At 39.2% G+C, this 27,624-nt stretch overlaps 1 protein-coding gene across 12 annotated transcripts in view; it reads left to right on the top strand.

Moving 5' to 3' along the window:
• Positions 1–14,253: 14,253 nt before the first annotated feature.
• LOC116267500 (pentatricopeptide repeat-containing protein At4g31850, chloroplastic) overlaps positions 14,254–27,624 on the top strand; it is a 33,437-nt gene continuing 20,066 nt past the window's right edge. For 2 of the 12 annotated variants that reach the window (XM_050075197.1, XM_050075200.1), the window contains exons 1-5: positions 14,384–18,028; positions 18,255–18,315; positions 18,538–19,364; positions 20,315–20,475; positions 21,863–21,955. In XM_050075197.1, the coding sequence (XP_049931154.1) occupies positions 14,527–17,985 (3,459 nt within the window). In that variant the 5' untranslated portion in view covers positions 14,384–14,526 and the 3' untranslated portion in view covers positions 17,986–18,028; positions 18,255–18,315; positions 18,538–19,364; positions 20,315–20,475; positions 21,863–21,955. The other 10 variants (XM_050075203.1, XM_050075201.1, XM_050075199.1 and 7 more) reach the window with 10 other exon arrangements.

Here is a 27,624-nt window from a genome sequence, read left to right as displayed (position 1 = left end):
GATTTGATGTTTTGGATAGCTTTTTAGCGATGTTGTTATTTTGGGGAAAGTTTATGACTATTTATGAGAAGAACAAGAATCCATGTGTATATCTATCTCTTTAGCATGAGTTGTTGATTTTTGAAGCTATTGAAAAACATGGTAGAGGTTGGACGTGGTTGAGGAGAGATAGGGCTGTTACTACAACTTGCGGTTCATACTATTGCGACAGGCGTAATTCTTGGTTAGTTGGAGAAGAGCATGCAAGTTGGGGGTATTGGGAAGGCACCTCAACTAAAGAAAGCTTTTGAGAAGTGTGTTAGTGATCGGTTGATCGAAGCTTTGAGTTTAGATGTTTGGTCACAACCTCAAAGGATTGGAAAGAGGCCTATTGGAGGGTTTTGTGAGTCGATACTACTCGTCGACACCCTTTTGAGGCATTGACATACCTCAATGATTATATTTTTACACTTGTTTGAATTGTATAGCGAAACGAGTGTAGAACTTACCTTTTCTTTGTGTTTGTAGGTACGCCGGGCACGTCTAGTAGACCTTGAGTGACTAGGTTTTAGCTTGAGGCATTTTGGATATCTTAGCGACGTGCGACAGGTATGGTGGCATTCCAGGCAAATCCCAGCCTGGGGCCAACTAGACTGTGTTTTTGAGGATCATTGGATCCTATGACCATGATGTGGTTGAATGATTGTATACATGAGAATTGAATGTTTATGTGATAAGTTTTGTTTTGAAAACTACTACGTAATTGCATGTGCATGCTAGAATTGATAACTGCTTAGGACAGATGAGGTGGGGTATCGAGTCGAGTGTCTCCTCAACCCCAACTGTGCATTAGAAAGCATCCTAGAATGATAACTGCATAGGACAGCTACGAGCCAATCACGGATCGAGACTACTCTCTATGGTTTGGCTAAGTTTTGAAAGATATGGTTGATGTGATATGTGATGTGAATGTTGTAATGTTTTCATATGCTTTGCCTTGGGTATGATACAAATGAATGGAATTGAAGGGTAGTTATACCCGTATTGTTATGACGGCTAGTTAAGAATGTTAATTATATATGTAGCCCTCGTGTAGAGGCATTTGGAGGTATGAGGCACTCGTTGAGTGAACCAACCTCATGAGCTAGTTGATCATCTTGTGATTGTGTGTTCATAATGTTAAATAAGAAATGATAAGAGATGAGAGGCCAGTGGGTTGTGGCAATGTGTTTGAGAGACGTCCCGCTTTCGCCACTGGTCTCGCCTGTTCGGAGCGCAGGCGGTGCAAGGCCCCAGGGTACTGTTGTGTGTTGTGCTTGGAGCGTTGGGCTCCCGCCTTCCCAACCTAGGTGTCCTAGGGAAGGCTGAGTATCTCTCCTTGGAATTCACACATCCATGGATGAGTGCTCTACCGCTGCAACGTGAATGGATCTATATCGATTCGGGTCACCACGGGGGTTGTCTCCCGGCTGTAGGCCGCCCGCGGTGTGCACGTGCCTGTGTATTGCACCCACAAGAACTGTCAATTCACTAAAGTTAATGTAAATGATTAGAATGAGAATGATATGTTATGCAGAGTTGTATGTTATTGGTGATTAGATCATATCTGAGCCCTTACCTAGAGGTTTAGGGATTTTTCTGGTTTGTTACCATACTGCGAAGGCTAAGCCTTTAGTTGTTTTTCTTTTTCAGGTTTTGGCGGACCAGGGGCAGCAGATTGATCAGATGGCTTCACTCACATCTTATTGGGGAGGTTTTGGGTCAAATGTTGTGCTGGCATGTCTTGTTTTGGTTTTATTGATGCTTGATTTTGGTTAGGCATCAATGTTTTGATTTTGGGTCATTTCTGGTTATGTGTACAGAGGAACTGAAATTCTTATATAATGGAAAGCTTGCCCCATTATTTTAAATTTCTTGGCTCATCTCATTTTGAATTGTTGTGTCGTCGCACCTCAATGTTTTATGTTAAGAAAAAAAAAATTCTTTTGAGGGTCAAAAGGGTTGGGGTGTGACATGTATAATTATTATTTGAGCATGCTAGACTCATGATACGATGATTTGGAATGCATATGAGCGATGTTGCTATTTTGAAAAAAGGTTATGACTATTTTGAGAAGGACGAGGATTTACGGGTATATCTATCTCTTTAGCATGATGGATTGATTTTCGAAGCGATTAGAAAACATGGTAGACATGGGATACGGTTGAGAAGATGTAGGACCATTGTTGCAAACTTGTGGCACATACTACTGTCGATGTGCGTGTTGCAGTGTTTGTTGAAGAAGAATATGTAAGTTGGGTGTAACATTGGGTAGATGCCTCAACTATGAAAGCAAGTGAAATGTGTATTAGTGATTGGTTGAATCGAAAGCTCAGAACATAGATCGTTTGGTGATAACTTGTAGGTTTGGGAAGAGACCTATTGGAGGGTTTTGTGGGTCGACACTACCCATCGACACCCTCTTGAGGTGATGACGTATGCCTCAATGATTATATTTTATACTTGAACAGATTGTAAAGCGGAATGAGTAGAAATCTTATCGCTTGATTATGTTTGCAGGTACACAGAGCATGTCCATTAGACCTTGAACAACAAGACATGAAGCTATGACTTTGAGCAACAAGACGTGAAGCTTGATTATGTTTGCAGGCATGGCAACATTCCAAGCAAATCCCTGCATGGGACCAATCTTTGAATGTGTGTTTTCAGGATTGTTGGATCCTATGACTGTGTTGTGAATGAGTGTATGTATGCATGTGATTGATTTGTTGTAAGATAAGTTTTGTTTTGAATATTACTACGCAATTGCATGTGCATGTTAGAATTGATAACTGCTTAGAACCAATAGGGTGGGGTACAAAGTCGAGTATCTCCTCGACCCTAAATGTGCATTAGAAAGCATCCTAGAATGATAATTGCACAGGACAGCTACAAGCCAATCATTGATCGAGACTACTCTCCATGGTTTAGCTAAGTTTTGAAAGATGTAATTGATGTGTGTAATTAATGTGAATGTTGTGATATGTTGCACAAACATTGTCGTAGGCATGAATGCAAATGAATGAAATTGAAGGGTAGTTGTACCTATAATGTTATGACGGCTAGCTAAAAATGTTAACTATATGTGTAGCCCTCGTGTGGAAGCAATTGGAGGTGTGGTTGCACTCGTGAAGTGAACCAACCTCATGAGATAACCAGTTATTTTGTGAATGTGCAATAATAATGATACGTAAGAAAGAATAAGAGATGAGAGACCAATGGGTTGTGACAATGTGTTTGGGAGATGTCCCGCCTTCGCCACTGGTAAGTGCAGGCGGTGCAAGGCCCCATGGTATTGTTGTGTGATGTGCTTGGAGTGTTGGGCTTCTGCCTTCCCAAACTAGGTGTCCTAGGTAAAGCTGAGTATCTCTCCTTGGAATTCACACATCCCTGGATGAGTGTTCTACCGCTATAGCGTGAATGGATCCATATCATTTCGGGTCACCACGGAGGTTGTCTTCCGGTTGTAGGCTACCCACAGTATGCACATGCCTGTGTTTGCACCTACAAAAACTGTCAATTCACTAAAGCTAATGTAAATGAAAAGAATGTGAATGAATTGTGTGTGAATGATGTGTTCAAGCATGAATGACATGTGACTAATGAATGTGCTATTGTGGCCATGGAGTAGCCTTTACATGTCGTGGCATATGTGTGGGGCTTCCATGACAAGTCATGTGAATGTATGCCCTATCACGACATGATAATGATTTGCTTTCATATTTGTATACCTCATATTTGAGCCCTTACCTTAGAGGGTTAGGGATTTATCTGACTTGTTGTCATACTGCGAAGGCTAAGTCTTCAATTGTCTTTCTTTTTCAGGTTTTGGCAGACCTAGGGCAGCAAGTTGATCAAATGACTCTACTTACATCCTATTGGGGTGGTTTTGGGTCTATTGTAGTACTGACGCATCATGTTTAAGTCTTTTTGATGCCTTGTTTTTGTTATGCATCAAAGTTGTGGTTTTGAGGCATATTTGTCATATGTATCATTGAAAAATCTAATGTGAGTTTTGTATGAACTAAAATTATTACATAATGGAAAGTTTGTCCTATTATTTTGAATTGCATAGCTCTTTTTTTTTTAGTTGTTGTGTCGTCGCACCTAAATGTTTTATGTTTAAAAAAAAAATATTTGAGGGTCAAAAGGGATGAGGTGTGACACATAATCTTCTGTTGCCTCATAAAAGAAGACTCAATTTCTATTGATTTTGCCTTTTGATGAAAGATACACACTATTGGCTTGAGTCTAGGACAAGATGTCAATAAATGTGAACCATCCATGTATCATGAGTCTAAAATAGAATACACGCTATTGACTTGAGTCTAAGACAAGATGTCAATAAATGTGAACCATCCATGTATCATGAGTCTAAAATAGAATACACGCTATTGACTTGAGTCTAGGACAAGATGTCAATAAATGTGAACCATCCATCTATCATGAGTCTAAACAAGAAGATCCTCATGCAATCACATCTTGTTAAGTTTTCTTAAATTTCATGGATTCAATCTTGATAACATATGAGATCTAAAAAATTATAAATCTTTGAATTTATTTCATCTTATCACATATGTACAAAATCTTTATCTTCGTCCAACTAATAAAGTTAGGGCATAAAAGCATGTTCAAGTGGAATATTGGTGAGAAGAAGTTCAGAAACTTGGTCTTCTCTAAATTACATTTGCAATTTTTGGTTAAATGTGTTTTATAAATGAGAAGATGAAGTGTCTTTGATAGTTCATCCCACTATATATTACAAATGAATCCACTTTTTAATGTGGTCCCACCTAAGTTGGCACAACTAGCTAGCTCATATAAGTCACACACTTGCATGTTTTGCTTGCAGGCTTGTAAAGTCAATCAATTATTTTACTCCATAGTGCATCAAATGCTCTTCCCCTCAATTGCTAATCTTGATCTTCATATCAGTGGTCCTAATTACCAACTTTCAATTCCTAAATTTGCTAAAAATTAGCTAATCTTTCTTTCGTTCCAATTCAAATATCTTTAGCATCATTTTGAGGCTTCGATTTGCTAATTAAAATAGGATTTGAAATGGCGTGAAAAATGTAGTCCAAATGTAAATGAAATTGAAAATATAAAATAGATGGTTGGGTCTTTGCATCTTAAAATTGATCTTAGTTTTGTTAAATAGCATTTGTCTTGAACGTGGGAATAAAAAGGGGCCCCACTCATCAGTACAAGGGATAGCGATTCTCGGCACCTTTACCTGGAGTAATTAAGCCAATGGCTATGCTCATTCTCATTGAATTTTAAGCCAATGGCTATGCTCATTCTCATTGAATTTTCATATTCACTTAAATATTATCCTCAGCCTATATGCGGTGCAGTGTATGGTAAGAAGGACTTCAAAGTGTTTTAAAGTTTAAAGTTTTATAAAGCAAAAAAAAAATGAAAGGATAAGTTTTTTTTTTTTTTAAGATAAGAAAGTGTTTTGTAATGGCTTAGAAAAAGATGAGTTCCAAAATCTATCTAATGAAATGATTACAGAAATGTTTCAAATGAAATAATTTGGGTTCATAAATCATTTTGGTTTGGGAAAAACCTATTAGAAGGGAAAGTTTAAATTCTTTGAAAATCTTTGAAGATAAGGAAAACTAGAATTGGTCTTTGAAAAATTCTTTATAAATATGCAATTGAATTCGTTGGCTTCTGGTTTCCATTAAAACTTAAACAAGTTCAAAATTTTGCTCTCATTCAGTTATTATCTAGTTAGAGTTCTATCATGCCTTGCTTAAGCTTCCTAGAGAAATTCTTGTGAGCACTCTTGAATCCCATAATTTCTTGTGTATACACGATTGCATGCATTCTATATGTTTGAAAATAAATCATTTATTCATACAACATTATCTAAGAGCATTCCTACTATCACATGCATCTAAAGTTTCATCATTTGAGATTTTGTTTTTTACTTAGAAAACAATGTCATTATGAGGCCAACAAACATAGCTCCAATATAGGACATATCACTTTGGTTTTGGCAATGGTGAAGTTGGTATACTTTAGGCCAAGAAAATAGAAATTTAAAATCTGAACTTTGAGAGAGAGAAAGATTTATAAAAGAGAGAGAAAGAGGGAATTAAAAGAGAGAGATTAATGAAAGAGAGGGAGAGAGATTTAAAAAGGAAAAATCAAAGAGAGAGAGAGAGAGTGGTTAATGGAAGTGAGTGAGTGAGAAAGAGAGAAATTAAAAAAAAAGAAAGATTAATAAAAAGAGAGAGAGAGAGAGAGAGAGAGAAAGAGATTTAAAGGAGAGAGATTTGCTTCAATACTCCAGACTGTAGGTACTTTTTGAGCTCATACCTTTATATTCTTGAGCTACTTGTTATATGTTGCTGGTTGTAGTGGCCAACTTTGGTTACTTGCTTATTCTATGGAGAGTTGAGCCACTTTATTTAGGAATGTTTAAAGAAACAAGAGCAGTAGAAGCAGTAGTTTTGTGCCCTTCATCCAATGGGTTGTCCAACTCTATTAATCAAGTGGGTTCTAGTCAGTCGCCAGGCAAGAAGTCAGTAGGCCGTGTGTATTCCTCATGCCTATCCAGTTTGATAAAGAAGAGGCTAGAATTTAGTTCACCTTGTTCATGCTCCTTTTCTACTCAAGGGTAGCTCTTACCTCTGAATAGGAAATTTTAAGAGCCCCACTATATGGCTTTGGGAGAAAACACAAGAGAAGTGAATGTGTTTACATGCAAAATTTCATAATCTTGCATATGACCGTTTATATGGGAAAAGTTTAAAAATATATTTGCCTTCATATCTATTGCAAGAAATCGTCAAAGATAAGACCTAACCTATTGATACAAGATCTTTCCATTCCTGGCAACTTTACTAGAGGTAATCAGATGAAGAACTAGACTAAGTTTTCCAGATTCTAGATTATGATGATCATCTAGATACTAATATGCACTAATTTGGAGAAAAAATAAAATTTTGAAAATCTAAATGGATCATCAAAAATTGGAGTGCATAAAATAAAAGAATATTTGGAACCCTGTGATAGTTTATTATCTGTATCATCATCGATCTGTGCAACGAGTTAAAGATCTAACATGTATGTATCAAAATTAGGTCTAGACATAGTTGAGATCAGGTTTCTAAAGATTTGGGATGTGGACTTAAAAAAATCTATGATTTGAAGTCCATATTATCGAGCTCCAAGTTTAAGATCTGATTTAGGAAACATACAAATTTATGCTTTATGATCCAATTCAATTATCTAGATCTGAAGGTTTGAAATTAGGTTTTGGATCTAAGGGGTCGGCTAGGTTTGAATCCAAGTTCAACCTTTAAATCTAAATTTAAAGATCTCAGTTCTTTATCCAATTCACATTTATCTGAAATCCAAAATATAAAGTTGGATCAAATTCTTTAAGGTCTGAAATCATCTGAAGTTTAAGATATGATATCCAAATTTTCAAAAGTTTGAATTGAAATCCAATTCTTTCATCAGATTTCAGATCATGATACAAAGTCATTAAAATCAGAATCCAAATTTTCCAACTGAGATTGAGATGGAAATCCAATTTCAGTTCTTACCAAGTGTCACATGAATGCAGTTGATTAATCTAACCTGATTCTCACATGAACCTAATTCTAAGTGCAAGGGTTGAAATCAAATGCATGATGGAAAGTGAATGCAAACTATATAAATGCATATCAAACTTAACAAAAGATCACATATCTAATTATAATATGCATGATTTTAAAAGCTAAATCATGTAGAAACTGGGTTAGGTTCGAAGTTCACATGCAAGGACTATCGTCTTGAGACATGTGATGAACCATTTAAGTTCTTTTATGAATTCAAATGAAAAATTATGGATCAGATGGAGTATTACGAGATTGGAAATTATAAATAATGTGCATGATTTTAAAAGCTAAATCATGTAGAAACTGGGTTAGGTTCGAAGTTCACATGCAAGGACTATCGTCTTGAGACATGTGATGAACCATTTAAGTTCTTTTATGAATTCAAATGAAAAATTAGGGATCAGATGGAGTATTACGAGATTGGAAATTATAAATAATGTGCATGAAAAAGTCATTGAGATAAGATAACATTCCAAATAACAAAAAACACAACCAAATACGTTTAAGTCATGATTTGCAAGCTTGACTCATTGGTTAATGTTGAGACACATCAGACTAGGGTCTTAAATATATTTAAAATACACGAGAAATAATGACTAAATGCTAAAATCAGATTGGACTTTGGCTATCAAACTAAAATATGAAAATTTGTTTACATTTGAGAAATAGAACAATTCAACTCAACAGCCAATTTTAATGAGTGCAAAGCTTGGCAAACTATTAGACAGGAAATTGGGTAGGAACATTTCCATGGGACAATCAGCTCCAAATTTCAGATTTAAAAAATCTTTTCAATTCTGAAAAGTCTAGGATTGGAAAACTTTGGTAGAAACTCAAAATTGAAGAAAATAGTGAAGATTGAGAGTTGGTGGGGAAAAGCCAAATTTTTGGTGGCACCAATGGATGATTTCAAGATAATTCTAGGCATGGAGCTCCTCAGTTTGGTGAAGATGGTCTCGATGCTGCATCTGCGAGCCATTGGTTTTTTTTATGAGAAGACTCCTTCTATGGTTTTAGCATGGCATCCAGAAAAGATAACAGCAAATGTTTGATATTGTCCGCTATTCAGTTGAAGAAGGGCTTGAAGTACAAAGATGAGACATACTTGGTGGCGATCAGGGAAGTGTCTGAAGACTCGCCTGGTTTAGTCCTAGAGGTGCTTGCACCTGTCTTGGAGGAGTTCGCAGAAATGATGCTTATGGAACTCTCTAGACGACTACCACCTCGACGTGAAGTGGACCACGCTATCGAATTGGTCCCAGGTGCAAAACCACCTGCTATGGCGCCTTACTAAATGGGTCCTATAGAGTTGAGGGAATTGCGACGTCAGCTAGATGAAATGCTGGCGGGAGGGATCATCAGGGCCTCCAAGTCTCCTTATGGAGCACCTGTATTGTTCTAGCTGAAACATGACAGCTCCAAGCGTTTATGTGTGGACTACCGTGCATTGAATAAGGTAACAATTAAGAACAAAAACTTTTACCACTCATTGTTGACTTATTCGATCAGTTGGGCAATGCACGAATCTTTTCAAAGTTGGATATTTGATCAAGCTACTAGCAAGTCAGAATAGTAGAAGGGGATGAATTAAAGACCACTTGTGTCACTCGCTATGGTGCTTATAAATTCTTAGTTATGTCATTCGGGTTAGCCAATGCCCAGCAATTTTCTCATCATTAATGAACAAGACCTTCTACTCGTATCTTGACAAGTTCGTGGTAGTCTATTTCGACGATATTGTGGTCTTTAGCAGCAGCATGGAGAAGCATGTCAGTCATCTACAGACAATGTTCTAAGGATTGAAGAGAGCTAGTGTGAGAGAGTCTGTGCTTAAGTTACCCGACCACTTGAAGCCTTTTAAGGTCCACACTGATGCTTTTGACTTTGCTATTGCTGGAGTATTGATGCAAGAAGGTCATCTAATCGCCTACGAAAGCCAAAAGTTGAAGGAAGTAGAAAGGCACTATACTGTGCACGAACGAGAAATGATTGCAATCGTGCACTGCTTTCGCATATGGTGACATTATCTGCTGGGAGCACAGTTCGTCGTGAAGACTAACAATGTAGCCACAAGCTACTTCTAGACATAGAAGAAGCTATCTTCTAAGCAGGCTTGTTGGCAAGAATTTCCTAATCGAGTTTGACTTCGTGTTGGGGTACAGGGCAGGAAGAACTAATATCGTGGCAAACACACTAAGTTGCAAGGCAGAGCTTGCGACCACATTGGTGAAGTACAATTAGATGGTGATCTTCTAGAACGTATTCATGAAGGCATGCAACAAGACACCACGACAAAGCATCTAGTAGCGCTGGCTAATATAGGCAAGACTACAAGCACCTAGTAGCACTGGCTGAAACAAGTATGACTAGGAGATTCTAGTTGGGAGATGGACTCCTTTTCACCCGATGTGGACACATATTCGTGCCAAGATGGGGAAATCTTCGATGAGAACTATTGAAAGAATGTCATGATACTTTGTGGGCAGACCATCCTAGCCAGGAGCGGACCCTGGCCCTACTTAAATGTGGCTACTACTAGCCACATTTGCGAGATGATGTGGAGACATATGTGAAGACATGCCTCATCTATCAACAGGACAAGAGAGTGAATCAAAAGACTGCCAGCTTACTGGAACCTCTTCCTATTCCGGAGCATTTATGGGAAAGCCTATCCTTGAACTTCATTGTTAGCCTTCCAAGAGTAGATAGACTCAGCCCTATCTTTGTGGTTGTGGATCAATTCTCCAAGTATATGACATTCATCCCAACCTCAAAGGAGTGCCCTACAGAGAAGATGGTGGAGATGTTCATGAAGAACATAGTGAAGTATTGGGGCATGCCAAAAAACATGTTAGTGATTGCGATGACCACTTCACAGTCAAGTTCTGGCATGAAGTGTTTCGATTGTTGGGTTCAGACTTGCTGTTTCAACAAGCTTCCACCAATGTACAAACGACCAGATTGAACACATCAATGCCTTACTAGAGCAATACTTAAGGCACTTTGTGAGCACAAATCGGAAAAATTTGGTGAAATTGCTGGATGTAGCCCAATTTTGCTACAACTTATAGAAGAGCGAATCTTCGGGACATAGTCCGTTAGAGATAGCCACTGGCCAACAGCCGTTGACGCCACACACCCTTGCCGCTCAAGAAAAGAGAATGCCAACCTTTGCATATCAGTTTGTCAGAGACTGGTAGGAGCAGACGGAGCTACCCAAAGCGTTCTTGCATAAGGCGGCCAAGAAGATGAAGAAGGGGCCTGACAAGAAGCGATGTCCTGTAGAGTTCAAAATCAGAGATCAAGTCCTTGTGAAATTGTACCCAGACCGTACCGAAATCTTTCGTGAGAGACACCGTGCCCTGATACAAAAGTATGAAGAACCGTTCACCATAATCAAGAAGATCGGCAAGTTGACATACAAGTTAAATCTATCACCATACTTCAAAGTATATCCAGTGTTCCGTGTCTGCAACCTGAAGCATTTTCATTCCTATGGAGAAGACTCGGAGAGGAGCACGCCACAATGAGAGCCGATTCTACAGAGAGTGCCATCATCAACAAAGCGAGCGGTGGACCAACGGATGGAGCATATTTTTTGGCATAAAATCAACTATCTTAAGGAGCCGAAGAAGTACTTAGTGAAGGCGGGCGAGGAGCAGCCGACGTGGGAGTACGCCTTTCAATTGAAGCAATGACATCTAGAAGAAGTCTTGGACTACCATGCAACAGTTGGCCCCAAGGACAACACATGATTTGAAGGAGGGAGTTTGTTCTTTTGCGTCTAAATCTGTTTTTGCAAACTTTCCATTTTGCTTTCAATGTCTTTGGTTTATGCTTTTGTTTACCTGTAACATAGCACCCTTCCACCGGTCCCAAGGGTACGTTAGGGATTTTGTGTTTGGGATGGTCGGCATTTGAATCATGTAAAAAGTTTTAATCATCCTATGTAAGTAAAGTTAAGATTTATTTCCAAATCTCTTTGCTTACATCGCTTCTATGATCAATGCAATCTATGCCCATTGCAAGAGCATCCCTCCATTTTCCTTGCAATCTTTGATTTCCACATGTCCTCGCTATTCTCAAGTCTTCCGCTCACTTTTGAGCCCCTTTAGGCTTACGGAAAGGAGCTATCGCCGAGCCGCACGGTCCGAACAAAGTGAGCCAGTGACACTCATACTTCCTCTACTTATTTAAGAATTCTAAAACCCTTCATATGGTTTTCCATTGAGTTGAAGAGCCATGACATGACTAGTTGATCGTTTGCCTCTCATTCTTCATACTGTAGATATTCCTTGTTTAATGTAGCATAACATTTTTATCTTTATGAAGGTTTCCAACACCACATACATAGTTGTTGAATTTGTGCAGGTTATACTGTTTAACAACACCATCATGGAACCTACTTTGGAAGGTAAGCAATCCTCCCATCCCTCAACATATGGATAAATAAAACAAATTTAATTGGATCAATTCAGTGAAAAGCTCAATGTAGAAGGAAAACACATTTTTCATGCTAATGAGAACCATAAATTCATAGTTTGAGCTGTGGTATAGTTCTTAAGGTTATGGCTAATAAGTGCACAATGCAATTACAAATAACTCTTCTTGCCCATGCTAGTCAAATCAAGTACTCTCACAATATCAAAGACAACCGATTTAAAAGAATTGAATGGCAAAGCTATAAACACTTTTAAATGATTGCAAAATTTGTTTGGGAAAAGCATTAATGGCTGTATCTATCCTTGGGAACCATAGCAAATACAAAAATTTCTGGTTAAGGGGCACTGGTACTTTAAATTTCAAACCCTAAGGGGTACTCATATATAAAAAAGTGGAAACTAAGGAAGTATCTATGTGCAAATAAAGCAAATTATGTGGGCTGGTAGCTGGTGTGGGCAATTGCCCACAGCAGCCATGTTAACATGGCTTTGCCACTGCTTGAGAAGATAAAATCTTTGCATTAACATCAGCTCTCTTCACTTTCCTCATCCTCATCTGAACCTGTTGTGGTACCACGTACAGGTTTCCTGCAGTCATGTTCCTCTCCTAGAAGTTCTCTTTGCCTTCTCTTTTTTTTTCGTTCTACACTCATCTTATGCTTCTGGTAGTTAAAAAAGTTACATCAACCAACCTTGAAAATTGCATGAGAGAATTTATGTAGTCCAAGTAATGTCAAATCGATGATTGTCAATGGTCATGATGGTCCTAACTCAAATAATTAACAAAACCAGGTAAAACTTCTTCATATAAATGAGTTGATGTATGAGGAAAAAGCAAATGCGTCCAACATCATTTATTGACTACGTTGGTGCAATTTCAGAACAAAAATCACTGAACTAATGGAATTTCAAAATTTTGAGGAGAAATTCTTAAAATTCAATTATCACCCATAGATCAAGCAATTTAAGTAAACACAATTGCCTTTATTCTATTCTACAAGTCTTTCCAGTTTATCTCATAAAGACAACTCTTTCTTAGGCTCATTTAAGGAAGAAATGACACTACTTAAACTTATCACCCAAGCACTTAAGAGACATAAGACCATATCTTGGTATTAAGATCGAGAGCCAGCATCTGTCAGCACGCTCCGAGAATCCAGAAACCAGAAATTCAGGATAATGATGAGACACATTGTGGATATTGAGGTTCCTCCTATACAAGTTTCCATTCAAAGCTGGTTATATATGTCATGAGGGGGGCATGGCCCCACCCCAACCAAATGAAAAAAAAAAAAACGGTATAAAAATTGATTTTTTTTTTTTTTTTTGCTTTCATGTATTTTTCGAGTGTGAGTTGAGTTTGACCCTACCCAAATCCAACGCACAAAACCCAGTCCCCATTTGACCCGCCCTTGAAGAAAATTCTGGCTCCGCTCCTGTATGTCATGCCGTATATGAATTTTTCAAGCACAATTCAAATGACAAAAAATGTCCATGATTAATACAAAAAAAACCATAAAAATTAGATTTTGGGATTCAATAAAGGTAAAACTTGTCGGTCCGTATATACATATCGTTATAACCAATATACCATTTTAAGCAGCAAAAAAACGTTTTCATTTTTTTTTGTCTCACTCATAACTTTATCTCATACATCTGCCATTATTTCATACATTTTTTGTTATCACATACACATTATCTCATACATCTGTTTACCGTCATCTCACACGTCTTTTGTTATATCATACACATTATCTCATATCTTTATTTAATGTTATCTCATACATTTGTCAGTATCTCATGTCTCTTTTGTTATCTCATACACATTATTTCATACTTTTGTTTAGCGTTATATAATCCATGTGTCATTATCCCATACCACTTCCTGTCATTATCTACAACATTACGAGTGTGAGAAAAATCACAAACGGTACGGATGAGCATTAAAGTAAATATTGGTACTAGATTCTACATTCGGCATTCGTTATATACACGAAGCGCTGTACACAACTTGGTCTCGTTGCCGTTGGGACCAACTAGCTCAATGCCAAACAGCGAACCATACCTTTGATCGTTTGAGACGAGACGAGACGAGACGAGATGAGCCGAGCCGATTCGTTTATTCAGCCGAACCGGGATCATTTGGCCCGCCACCCAAGTGCGAGATATTATCGTCTTTGTGGTTGGTTGCTACTCCTGACGGTTGTGCTGGGCCTTCATTTGAAGCCACACGCGAAGGTCACCCTCTATTCGATCTTTCATCACAGGAGCGAGGCAGCACCAGAAGGTAAGCAATACCACCGCCTTTCTGATTCACTCATTCCTTCGTTTTACGCATCTATTGCTCACTCTTCGTTTTACGCATCTATTGCTCACTCTTTTTGTGGTGTCTCACCTTTGTACGTTCTATCCGTGATTAAGGAAACCACTCTCGACTTTGGTTCTTATGGAGCTCCCTTCTTGGGGTTGCTCCGCCGCTTGTCCGTCTCACTATGGGCAGGGTAAAGGGCTTGTTAGAGTGAGAATTCATGGCTCCAGAAGGCTTACGAGCTGGAGTATTTATTTCCCGGATGGCAATTTTACTTTTCCGCCATCTGGGGATACCGGAAAATTGAAAAAGAGGAAGAAAAGCTATTTGAGTCTGTGTATGGTTGCGTCGGCTTGCGGTAATTCGGAGGTTCGGATTAGGAGAGCTGTTAATGATGCAAAGCTTAGTGTCTTGCCAAGCAGGAATCCTAAATTATTGAAAAAGAGGAAAAACTATGTTGGTCTTTGTGGGGTTGGTTTGAATTGCAGTAATGGCGGCTTTCAAGTTAAGAAGATGGTGAAAGATGGGTTGAGCCCCATCCAGGTCATCGAGATTTTGAGATCCTTCGATGACCCAAGTCATGCCTTATCATTATTTAAATCGTTGGCGCAGCAACCAAGAATCGTTCACACTACTGAGACATGTAATTTCATGCTCGAGGTACTGAGGGCTAATGGAAGGACAAAAGAAATGGCAGTGGTTTTCGATTTTATGCAAAAGCAGGTAATTAAGAGAGACTTGACAACCTACATTACCCTTTTCAAGGGTGTTGGCATGTTCGGAGGAATTAAAGAAGCACCTTTGGCTCTTGATTTGATGAGTGAAGCCGGGTTTGTCCTAAATGATTTTTCTTATAATGGTTTGATACATATGTTGCTTCAGTCCGGGTGTCTTCAGGAAGCTATGAAAATTTACGGGCGAATGATCTCTGAAACGGTTAGGCCCAGCATGAAAACTTACTCCGCTCTCATGGTTGCTTCAGGGAAACGAAAAGACATAGAAACTGTAATGGGTCTTCTGAAAGAGATGGAAGCTGTGGGGTTGAAACCCAATGTGTATACATACACCATCTGTATCAGAGTGCTTGGAAGAGCTGGGAGAATTCACGAAGCATATGGGATTTTGAAAAAAATGGAAAGGGAAGGATGCAACCCAGATGTTGTTACCTACACAGTTCTGATGGATGCACTTTGCAGTACACACAGATATCAGGAAGCAAAGGAGTTGTTCTATCAAATGAGGAGGAGCAATCAGAAGGCAGATGCAGTCACATATACTACACTGATGGATAAATTTGGTGACTTTGGTGATGTGGATGCCGTGAAGGAACTGTGGAGTATTATGGAGGAAGATGGTTACGTCGCAGATGTTGTTTCTTATACAATATTGATTAATGCATTATGTAAAGTTAATAGAGTTGATGAAGCATTAAGTAATCTGTATACAATGCAGAAAAAAGGAATCTGTCCGAATGTGCGCACTTATAATGCTTTGATTGGTGGACTTCTTGCAACTAATAGAGATGATGTTGCTCAACAAGTTTTTGATAAGATGAATGTTGAAGGCCCTAAACCTACTGCACACACTTATGTTCTTTTCATTGATCACCATGGAAAGGCAGGAGAGACTGATAAAGCATTAGAGTTCTTTGTTCATATGAAGAATAAGGGGATTATTCCAAACATTGTCGCATTCAACGTGTGTCTTCATGCACTTGCAGAATGTGGAAGGCTTGAAGTGGCTAATGATATATTTCGTAACCTGAGCCATGATGGCCTCTCTCCGGATGCTATAACCTATAACATTATGATTAAGTGCTACAGCATGGCTGGGAGAATTGATGAAGCTGTGAAACTTCTTTCAGAAATGAAGAAAAATGAATGCTACCCAGATGTTATTACTGTAAATTTCTTGATTGATGTGCTTTACAAGTCCAACAGGTCAGATGAAGCATGGAAAATGTTTGATCAATTGAAGAGTATGAATCTTTCCCCCACTACAGTGACCTTCAACACATTGTTGGCAGGTCTAAGCAGAGAGGGTGAAGTTGATAAGGCTATGGAGCTGTTTAGAACAATGGAGACTCATGGTTGTATTCCAAACGTGATAACATATAACACACTCCTTGATTGCCTTTGCAAAAATGGCAGAGTGGATTTGGCGTTAAATATGATTGTTGAAATGTCAGAGAAGGATTGCAGGCCTGATATTTTGACTTACAACACCATCATACATGGTTTAGTTAAAGAGGGCAGGCCTGCAGATGCATTCTGGCTTTTCAATCAAATGAGCAAGGTGTTTATCCCTGATTTCATAACACTGTGTAGTCTCCTTCCTGGTATCATCAGAAATGGGCAGGTGAAAGATGCTTTGTGGATTACTATGCAGTTCAGCTTAAAAAATGAAATTGATCGTTCTTCATGGATATATTTAATGCAGGGAATTTTGAATGTGGCAGGGATAGGCAAATCAGTTCAGTTTTCAAAAAATCTGGTTGCTAATGGTATTGTAAAAGATGATTCTCTTTTATCCCCACTCGTAGTCTACCTTTGCAAGTCTAACAAGGTCGCTGATGCTTATAATCTGTTTGAGGATTTTAAGAAACATGGAATGTCACCAACACTAGGCACTTATAACCCTCTCATCAGTGGGCTTCTTGAAGCCAATCTTTCCTCATTGGCCTTTATGTTACTAAAAGAGATGAGGAAGATTGGATGTACGCCTGATGTTTGTACTTACAATTTGTTATTAGATGCACTTGCAAAAGCTGGGAAGGCAGATGAACTACTGGAGCTACTAAGGGAAATTCATTCTAGAGGATGCGTTGCTAATGTAACTACTTATAACATAGTAATTTCTGGCTTAGTCAAATCAAACAGATTAAATCAAGCCATAGACTTGTATTACAATCTGGTGAGCAGAGATTTTTCTCCATCTCCTTGTACATATGGTCCTCTTCTTGATGGGCTTTCAAAGGCGGGGAAAGTAGATGAAGCCACAGACCTCTTTGAGGAGATGCTTGAATATGGAATCAAGCCTAATTGTGCTATTTATAACATCTTGATGAATGGATTTGGGAAGATGGGAGATGTAGAAAGTGTGTGTGAATTTTTTGACCAGATGCAAAGAGAGGGTATTTTGCCTGATGTGAAGTCTTACACCATCCTTGTAGATAGCCTTTGTATTGTGGGTAGGGTGGATGACGCTTTAAAATATTTTGAACTACTAAAACAGAGTGGCCTTGAACCTGACTTGGTTTCCTACAACCTTATGATAACTGGACTCGGTGCATCAGGGAGGCTGCTGGAGGCTCTTTCACTGTTCAAAGAAATGCAAATTAGAGGAGTTTCCCCTGATTTATATACTTATAACTCCCTGATACTTAATCTTGGGAAAGTAGGAATGGTGAAAGAAGCTGGAATTCTATATGAAGAGCTCCAACTAAATGGGCATGAGCCTAGTGTCTTTACATATAATGCGTTAATTCGTGGGTATAGTATGGCTGGTAATGCTGATGATGCATATGAAGTTTATAAAAGGATGATGGTTGGTGGATGCATTCCCAACACAGGGACGTTTGCCCAACTCCCTAACTAGTCCAAGATATTCAGTTACTACCTGAAAGCCATAACAACACAATGTGAGCCAGCTGTTTTCCTCATCTTGTGCTGTTTTTTTGGCAGTTTTCATACATAACTCTTTCTTTTGAAACATATTTTTGATTCATTTGCTGTTTCAAAAACTGGCACTATTTGGAACTTTTTATTGTCAACTCATTAACCAATTTGAAATTTATCCCATGAATGCATGGTTTCATATGTTTAGACTTGTGTTTTATTGGTTTTGTCTACTTTGAATTGTTGCAGAACAACACAGGCTTGTTCATGAATAAAATGGAAAGCCATACAGACTAATGCAGACATGCAGGTAAAATATGGTGACTCTGTTTAGTTGAAGGAAATTTGTATTTTTGCATCATATTTATCTTACTAAACTTTCTTTTGTCAGAAACTTGACATTAAATCTCATGATTTTACTCTATTGAATAAGCAATAATGCTGTATTTTAATGTTGGTTGTACTTGTTGAAATAGTATCCAAACGACCAACCCAAAGCATGATAATGAAGCTGTATTAACCTGATTTGCAGTTTCATCATCTTCAAGCATCTCCAGAAACGCAGATGCGGCCTCTCATCGGCTGCTACTTCAAAAAACTATCGTGACTCAACCTGATTCGCAGTTTCATCATCTTCAAGCAGAAACACAACAACAACCTCCCATCGGCTCAGAAAAACTATCATGACTCACTAAAGGGCCTGATGCCCTATAGAACGTTTGGCGCTTTAAGGGCATTGGGCTTGGATCAAGGTCCAGATCCAAACCTGGAATGCCTCCCACGTGAAGAGGGAGGCCCGACGCATGGGGGGGGGGGGGAGGGGGTTCTGTCTCTCGCTGTTCGGGGTTTGGTGCAGAGGAACAAGAGGCGGAAGTGGAAGCTAGAGAAGAAGAAGCAAAGGGGTGGCGGTAGAGGCAGGGGCGGAGCCAAGGGGGCCTGCCTGGGCCGTGACCCCACCCCAATGAATTGAAAAAAGAAAGTAAATTAAAAAATTGAAAATTTTTAGTTTAGCTATGTAGTATTTGGATCTGGGTTTAGTTTGGCCTCACCCGGATCCAACCCACAAAACCTAGCCCGCCCCCTTTCGTTTGCCCTACTTCGAAATTTTGAAAAGGGGAAAAACACAGTGCTGCTGCAGGAAGAGACTGCGAGGGAGAGAAACAGAGACAAAGAGAGGGAGATAGAGAAATAGAATGAAAGAGTGAGAAAGAGAGCACGAGAGACGGAGAGAGCACTGAGCAGGGCTGCAGGCAGCAGGAAGGAGGTTGGAAGAGAAGAGGAGAAAGAAGAACGTGAGGAAAAAGAAGGCCACAGGCAGACACAGCGGCCCCCAATCACCAGAAGCGGAAGAAGAATATAGTAAGAAGCCCATAAATCATAATCAAATTCTTCTCCTGTGATCCTTCACTTTGTTGATCAGTATTTTTTTTTTCTCGGTTGTTTTAGGGATGATTCATTTCCGTCCGTTGATCTTTTTGTGGACCCTGCGGGTTGTTCCTCTGATTTCCTTAACTGAGTTTGTTTTTTCTCTCTCCGTTGTATCACTGTGGTGTAATGGTGATCTGGGTTTCTATTATGCACATACTTTAACCTTGATCTTTCACTGCTGTTGACCTCTTTTATTATGCTGCTCTTAACTCTATTTTTGCTGTGTGATTTTTTCCCAACGTGCTCACCCGTTCATTGTAGTTTTCAACAGAACCCTGGTTTACAGAGACATTCCTATGATATTTTTAATGACGCCTACCGTGTAACCATGTCGTTTTTCAACATCAAATTTGGACAACTTCCATAGTACTAAGAAATTGGAGACTAATTTGTCAATTTTTATTCATTTTTTTGTTTATTTCTGCAATCGCAACTTGTTTGCTCCATCAGGTTACGAATCAGGACTCTGAGTATCACTTGTGGCTCTTTATGTTACAAAGTGAGCTAGAGAAACTAGTGGATTCATTGGAAACGAAACTAGTGGTCCTTTGTTCTTTTCCATCTCAAGTGACACATGAGAAATGCCCTGTAAGCATGTGTTTGGAGAAGCAAAACTCATACGGTTGTTAGTGACCCTCTGTAGAGAGGGTTCTGCACTGGAAACGTGTGCTACAGGCCTGCATCCTCTTCATAGGTTTGCCCGTGTCTCGCTTTTTACTCTCTTGCTAGTAATGCATTTTGTTGTTGGGCGATGCTATACTTTGTTGATCAAAATTAAGTGTTATTTTATTGTGCCACATTTTTCCTTCTGTCATGGTTTAGTAATTGCTCAATCTATAGAGAGAATTCAGACTGATAATTAGATCTTTTTGATGGAACAGGTGCGAACAATTTGTTTTTTGATGTTGGAGATACCAGTCTTTTCTGACAATGCCAAGTTAGTAGCATCAATTTCTTCCAATGGTAGAGATGTTGGACGTGGTTTGAGTGATTCTGCAGTGATTCAGCAGTTCAGCTATAAGAGGCCACCATGTATAAGCAGGTTTCCCTCTTGTTTTGATGCTTCATTCTTATTATCAACAAATTTTTTGTGAGTATGCTGACTGGTTTTAAGGTTTCAAGGCCAAAGGGTTTCTTGGTTAGGATTTAAAGATGGATACTTTTATGAGTATATTATCTTGCTTGTTTGCACACTTTGTGTTCACACAGGCTCAGCCATCATAGAGCTACAAAAAATACACTGCGTTTGTTGTTGGTCGTGGTAAATATTTTAGAGATAGAGTATTGTGATGAAGACTTTGTATAATGTTCTGCTTACATTGGTTCTGCCTCAACTACGTGATTAATGGTGGCAAATTTATGTGTTTTTATTTCTGCTGACTAACGTTTGAAACCTTTTCTTTCGCTTGCCTTTTCTCACTTGAAGAAAAACATGCTTTACGACTTACGAGTCGTATTTATTCAACAGTCCACCCATCATCAATTCATCATGGCAAGTATAACATGACTTATAAGTGTGAACGTCTTCCTTAAAAAAGTGTGAACGTCATATGAAATTTCTTCGAATTTTAGTAATGCAAGCATCTTCTTCTAAAGAATGTAAAGTTTTTGAGATTATGCAATATTGCAAAGCTTGAAGTGAACAGGGCGCATATCGGAAGACCACTAGAATAATCTGCGAGCACAAAAAAGGCAAGCTGATTGTTACGTCCTGTAACTATCTTACATTTGTTTATCTTGAAGAAGGCGAGCTTCAGTCTTGTTTGTGCTTCCAGCTAAGGCTTGCATTTGGTTTCTATTGTTCCGCTTTGTTCAAGTCATGGTCCTTCTCTGGACAATTAATTGGTTTTTTTCATGTAAAACGTTTCTGTTAAACTGCTCAAACTGCTCTGATCTTTGATCTTGTCTGGAAAGCATGGTGATCTTTGTCATTGGAATTTTTTTTTTTTTAATTTCACAGAAGCATGGAGATTTTCCCAGCATACAATAAGGCATTCATACGGGTCGTTGAATTCCTTGAGGACAATCCTGTAGCAAAACACATAGATGCTTAGGTTAAATAGCCATGGTAATATTAACTCATATGTCTTGCAGCCAAGCATGTATAGTGTGAGTAATTACGTAATATACGTTAGAGGTCCTTCAAATCTTTTTTGTTTAGTATGCCAAAATCTTGTCAAATGCATGTGTGACTCCACGGCCGTGTCTGAACCTCTGGCTGCCATGAGTTTTATGTTGTAGTGTCTTTTCTTGGTGTAGGGTTGTGATACGGGTTGCTTCAAGGGCACTTATGTTGCGTAATTTTTTTGGGGGTTAGCATTTCCTAGCTTTATTCTCACTATTTGCACCCTTTTTATGTTAATGTCTATTTGAGTCACTATTTAGTTTTCAATAATAAATGTAGTTTTTATTTACATTTTATTGTGCAGGTGAATGAATGATGATATGTAACTATTTTCAATAAAAACGGAGTCAAAAACTGATTGTGTTACATAGAAAAAATACAAAACAGCTTGTTTTAGGTAAGTAATTTATTTTTTTTGGTTTTGGAGTGTATAGTTTTATTTGTTTTCTACATTTGGGGTTGTAATATTTGTATGTCCACCTTATGCTTACACCCAATGTTATCCGTATCGTACGATATGGACGCGTATCGTACGATACGTATCGTATAGGTCAAGAAAACCTATACAATACACTGTTTAAATACGATACGCGTACGTATCGTACGTGTATCGTACGTATCGTGCGATACGGTGACCGTATCGCACGATACATGCGATACACCCCCGTATCGCATGATACGGGGGTGAAATTAAAAAAGGGGCCCGAGGGCTCCTTTTTTTGCATCTTATTTTGAAACCGACGCTCCTCTCTCTCTCTTTTCTTGTTTCTCAACGCTGCTAGAGACGTGAGAGGGAGAGATTTTCTCCATTGCATCAAGATTTGCCGGTGAAGAAGCTTTATTTCTCCTTGTGGGGAGTCTTGGGACGGTGGGAAGCTTGGAGAAAGAGGGGTTTTTGGTTTTTAACACCAAAAAGGTAAGAAATATCTCATTTTTGCGGGAGACACAATATGAGCATAAGAACACAGGCAATCTCTTTTCTTATGGCTCTACTGTAAAGTTAGATGCTCCTAAGTTGGAAGACAGATGTTCGGATAAGCTTGGTCGTCCTTCCGCTATACCCCTAGGAAAAGGTGTTGCATCTAAGCAGGGCAATGATTCATTACAGTCTCCTATTGGATCTATCCAGGGAGCTTCATCAGTAGTAGAGGGGCCTTTACCTTCTTTCAATCTTGAGATTGTGACTGTGAATATCAACAAGTTAGAGTATGAGGAGTTCTTAGCACACAGATCTACTCAACCGTCGGCCTCTACAGTTATGATAGATAGTGCTATGTTCGTTGATACTGCTCCACATGATACATGTACTACTTGGATTATTGATTCAGGAGCATCGAGACACTTTTGTAGTAGGCCTTCTATGTTTATCGTGCTACACTCATTACCTCAGACACGTCATGTGAGACTTGCAGATGGTAGATGATCTCCTATTATGGGTTATCGAGATATTAAGATTTCTCAGTCTATGACAATTCCTAATGTGTTATATGCTCCAAAGTTTCCCACTAATCTTTTATCAGTTGGACAATTGATTAATGATTTACATTATCGTGTTACATTTGACTCTGGTGTATGTTCATTTCAGGACTTGCAAACTGGGAAGACGATTGGTGGAGGCTATAAGAAAGGGGGCATCTACTTCCTGTCTGATTCTGTGGGTATTGCAGTCGTCTCGACTTCTTCATTGTCCTCCTCCTTCCAGTGGCATCTCAGACTTGGTCATCCATCTGTCTCCAAGCTCCGTCACCTACTTTCTCATCTATCAGTTCTAGAGTCGTTCCAGTGTGAGGTCTGTCAACTTGGCAAGCACACCCGTAGCAGTTATTCATCGAGTCTTAGTCCGTCCAGTTGTGGACTATTTGATCTTCTTCATGTTGATGTGTGGGGTCCTAGCAGAGTTGCTAGTAGGTCTAGATTTCGTTATTTCCTCGTCATTGTTGATGATTATTCTCGAGTCACTTGGGTTTTTCTTTTGAAAGAAAGGTCTGAGGTCATATGTATTCTCAAGAACCTTATTCTTGAAATAAAGACCCAATTTGGTATTCTTGTTAAAAGGGTTCGCATTGATAATGCTCTTGAGTTCAAGACATCTACCTTAATGAAATTTTACTCTGATAATGACATTTCTCCTCAGTTTACTTGTCCTCATACCTCCCAACAAAATGGAGTAGCTGAGCGGAAACATCGCCAACTTTTAAATGTGGCACGCTCCCTAATGCTTCATACTAATCTACCCGCATATTTTTGGGGAGATGTCATCATCACTGCCTGTTACTTGACCAACCGTTTACCCTCATCCTCCATTGACAACAAGGTTCCCATTAAACTTGTGTACCCACAACGATCCTTATTTCTAGTAGCTCCCAAAATATTTGGTTGCACATGTTTCGTTCACTTACTTGGACCCACACGTGATAAATTGGGTGCCCAAGCCATTAAGTGTATCTTTATTAGCTACTCCAGAAATCATAAAGGTTACAAATGCTTTGACCCCTTGACTCAAAAGGAGTATATCAGTGCGGATGTGACATTCTTTGAGTCTCAGCCTTATTATAGTTCCTCACCTACCTCCACTGAGATGCCATTATCATCTTACCCACTACCTATTCCTCCTATTCCTTTGGAGTCATTCCCTTACGGGTCTCCTTCTGGGGATTCTCCCGTTGTAGTGTCCAAGTTTCGTGATCCTCCGCTGGTCTACACACGTCGACAGGATCCTTCTCATGATCCTTCCCCAACCGCTTCTCAGGAGGTAAGTACATCTGAAGTGAGTATACCTAGTCCATCTGATCTCTGTCAGGACTTACCTATTGCTCTTCGTAAAGGCAAACGACAATGTACTCTACATCCTATATCTCATTTTGTTTCTATTGACGGTGTTGGTAAAAGTATGCAACAGTTTATTCAAGCTCTGGCGGCCCATGCAGTTCCTACTTGTCACCAACAGGCCTTATTAGATACCCAATGGAGACAAGGTATGCAAGAAGAGATGGATGCATTAGTTCAGCAAGACACTTGGGAACTTGTTGACCCTCCTCCTGGTTGTGACATTGTTGGCTCCAAGTGGGTATTCACAGTGAAATATAATTCTGATGGTTCTATGGAAAGATACAAAGCTCGGTTGGTTGCTACGGGCTACACGCAGACTTACGGGATTGATTTCTTCGAGACTTTCTCTCCTGTTGCTCGGTTGGGGACCATTCGTCTTATCATCTTTGTGGCTGTACACCATGACTGGCACATGTATCAGCTTGATGTCAAAAATGCTTTTTTGTACGGTGATCTCGATGAGACTGTCTATATGCAACAACCACCAGGGTTTGAACGACAGGGGGAGTGTGGAAAAGTGTGCAAACTGAAGAAAGCTATTTATGGACTCAAGCAGAGTCCTCGTGCTTGGTTTCACAAGTTCTCTGAGGTAGTCTCAAACTGTGGCTTTGCGAGATCCCCTCTTGTTCATTCTCTGTTTATCAAGAAGAATTCCAGGGGTATGACCGTTCTAGTGGTTTATGTTGATGATATTATCCTGACAGGTGACTCCGATCAAGAAATTTCTGATACAAAGTTGTTCCTTCAAAAATACTTTGTGACGAAAGATCTTGGTCAACTACGATATTTCTTTGGAATAGAGGTGGCTTGCAACAGGGAAGGTGTAGTTCTCTCTCAACGAAAGTATGTTTTGGATTTATTGCAAGACACCGGGATGCTAGGAGCTAAACCGGCCAATCTACCTATGAATCCACGCATACATCTTTATGATGACCAATCAGAATTTATTCGATTCTTGATCATACAGGTCTCTTATTGGAAAGCTCCTCTATGTTACTGTGACCAGACCAGACATTAGTTTTGTAGTGGGGAAACTAAGTCAATTTATGGAAAGACCTAGGAAAGTTCATTGGGATGCTGCTTTAATGGTGGTCAAATATCTGAAATCATCTCCTGACAAAGGACTTTTGTTCACAAAAGGCAAGACCCTAGAAGTGGAAGCATATAGTGATGCTAACTATGTTGGCTCAGTCGAAGACATGAAATCTACCACAAGATTCTGTGTATTTGTGGGAGGCAACTTTATATCCTGGAGAAACAAAAAGCAAGGTGTGGTGTCAAGATCTAGTGCAGAATCTGAATATAGAGCTATGGCTCAAACTGCCGCTGAAATGATGGGCTAAATCCATGCTATCTAACCTAAGTGTGTCGATTTCGCTTCCCATGAAGATGTAATGTGACAATCGAGCAGCCACATATATTGCGAATAATCCAGTTTTCCATAAGAGAACTAAACATATTGAAGTGGACTGCCATTACATTCGGGATCTCGTTCAAGGAGGAACCATAACCACCATTCATGTATCATCAGAAGATCAAGCTACAGATGTCTTCACTAAGGCTCTTCCTATTGGTGACTATTCTAGATGTTGTGACAAGCTGAGCATGATTAATATGTATGCTCCAGTTTGAGGGGGAGTGTTGAATTATAAGAGTTTATGTTTCTAGGTGGTTCTTTGCAATATTTAATAGTTAGGCGGTCTCTTTAAACATTCCTCTATTTTCTGTTGATGTCTTTGTAAATCTCTTTTCAACCCTAATCTCTTTATTATGGAGATTAGGGTTAGTGAATGAAGTTACGTTTTCTCTCTCTAAGGCTGCATGCTGTAACAGATATAATGTCGGATCCTGCATGGCAGTGGTGTACAAGGGTGAATCCCAAAGATTGATTAAGAGTTAAAGTGCAATTATTGTAAGCAAATCATATCAGGAGAGATCTCTCGCTTTAAACACCATATAGCTGGTACACACAGCGATGTGGCTGAATGCAATGGCTCCCAAGAGAACCCATTGCCAGCGTATGTAAAGCACCAGTGTCAAGAGCTTCTTGATGCAGTGAAAGCAAGTAGGATTGAAAAGGAAATGGAAGATGCAGAGGAAGGATATGAGGACTCACGTGAAGAGGAAGAAAGTGAAGGTGAAGATGTTCAGCTTGAAGAAAGAAGATGTTGGTGTCAGTTTGGGAACAACTAAAGGGAAAGACATCATGCGTGGAGGTGGTTCTTCTGCAACTGCAACCAGAAAAAGAAGAGGTGCAAGTATAAGTTCAGTTTCACGAGGACGTGGTAGGAGTCATACTGGTCGTACTGGTGGTGGTAGAGTACCTACTATGAGGTCGAGCAATATGTCTGGTTCGATCAAGAATTTTTTTCCCAATTATACTGCTGCTGGTGCTCAGCCTGAAATTCGTATAGCCATGCAATCAAAGGATATTATTGAAGCAGCAGATGAAACCATAGGAAGGTGGTTCTATGTGTTAGAATGTTAGATTGTATGCATTCTAAATGTATATATATATATATATATATATTTTATATATATTTGGATATTAGGATACTTATGTAATTTTTCCCTTTTTTATGTATTTTTACTTTCCCCTTTTACCCTCTTTCTTTATCCTTATCCCCAAAGGGGACTAGTCCCAACGGCTAGAATTCTAGCCGTTGGAACTAGTCCCAATGGCTGACCTCTTCTTCCTTTTGTTCTATCCTCTATATATAGTGTACATTTCCCTCTTTTTATTACATGGCTTGTTAAGCCACATCTTGTTTATTGTTGAAGATCAATATATGTTTTCTTTATCCTCTTGTTAGAGGACTCTTGTGTATTGCCTTGTTGAGTCAGTGGGAGATTCAAGAGTGATATTCTTGAAGTATTTGCCTTGTTTGGGTCTGATTTACATGGTATCAGAACCAGGTTTTTGGCTCTTTGTCTTGCTGCCGTTCTAGGTTGAAGGTTCAGCTTTTACTCTTACATTGGAGCTGTGAAGCACTCCAAGTGTTCGAGATATTGCTTGCTGCAGTTTTACACAAGAAGAAGTGTGTTTTTGCTGGCCTTTTTTTGGCGATTTCTTGACGGAATTTAGCTCCCTTGGTGGTGAACTCGTGGCTGTTGGAAGGGTGGCTGGTTTCTATTATTGCTGAGTTTTTATCATTGCCGTGGACTTCTTTTCACATGGCAGCCATCTTCTTCATAACTTGTAAGTGGATCTACCTTGTTGATTGTGTTCATGGATGA

Source organism: Nymphaea colorata, chromosome 14 (assembly GCF_008831285.2).
Source record: "Nymphaea colorata isolate Beijing-Zhang1983 chromosome 14, ASM883128v2, whole genome shotgun sequence".
Lineage (NCBI taxonomy): Eukaryota > Viridiplantae > Streptophyta > Magnoliopsida > Nymphaeales > Nymphaeaceae > Nymphaea > Nymphaea colorata.
This window is presented reverse-complemented; position numbering and strand designations above follow the sequence as displayed.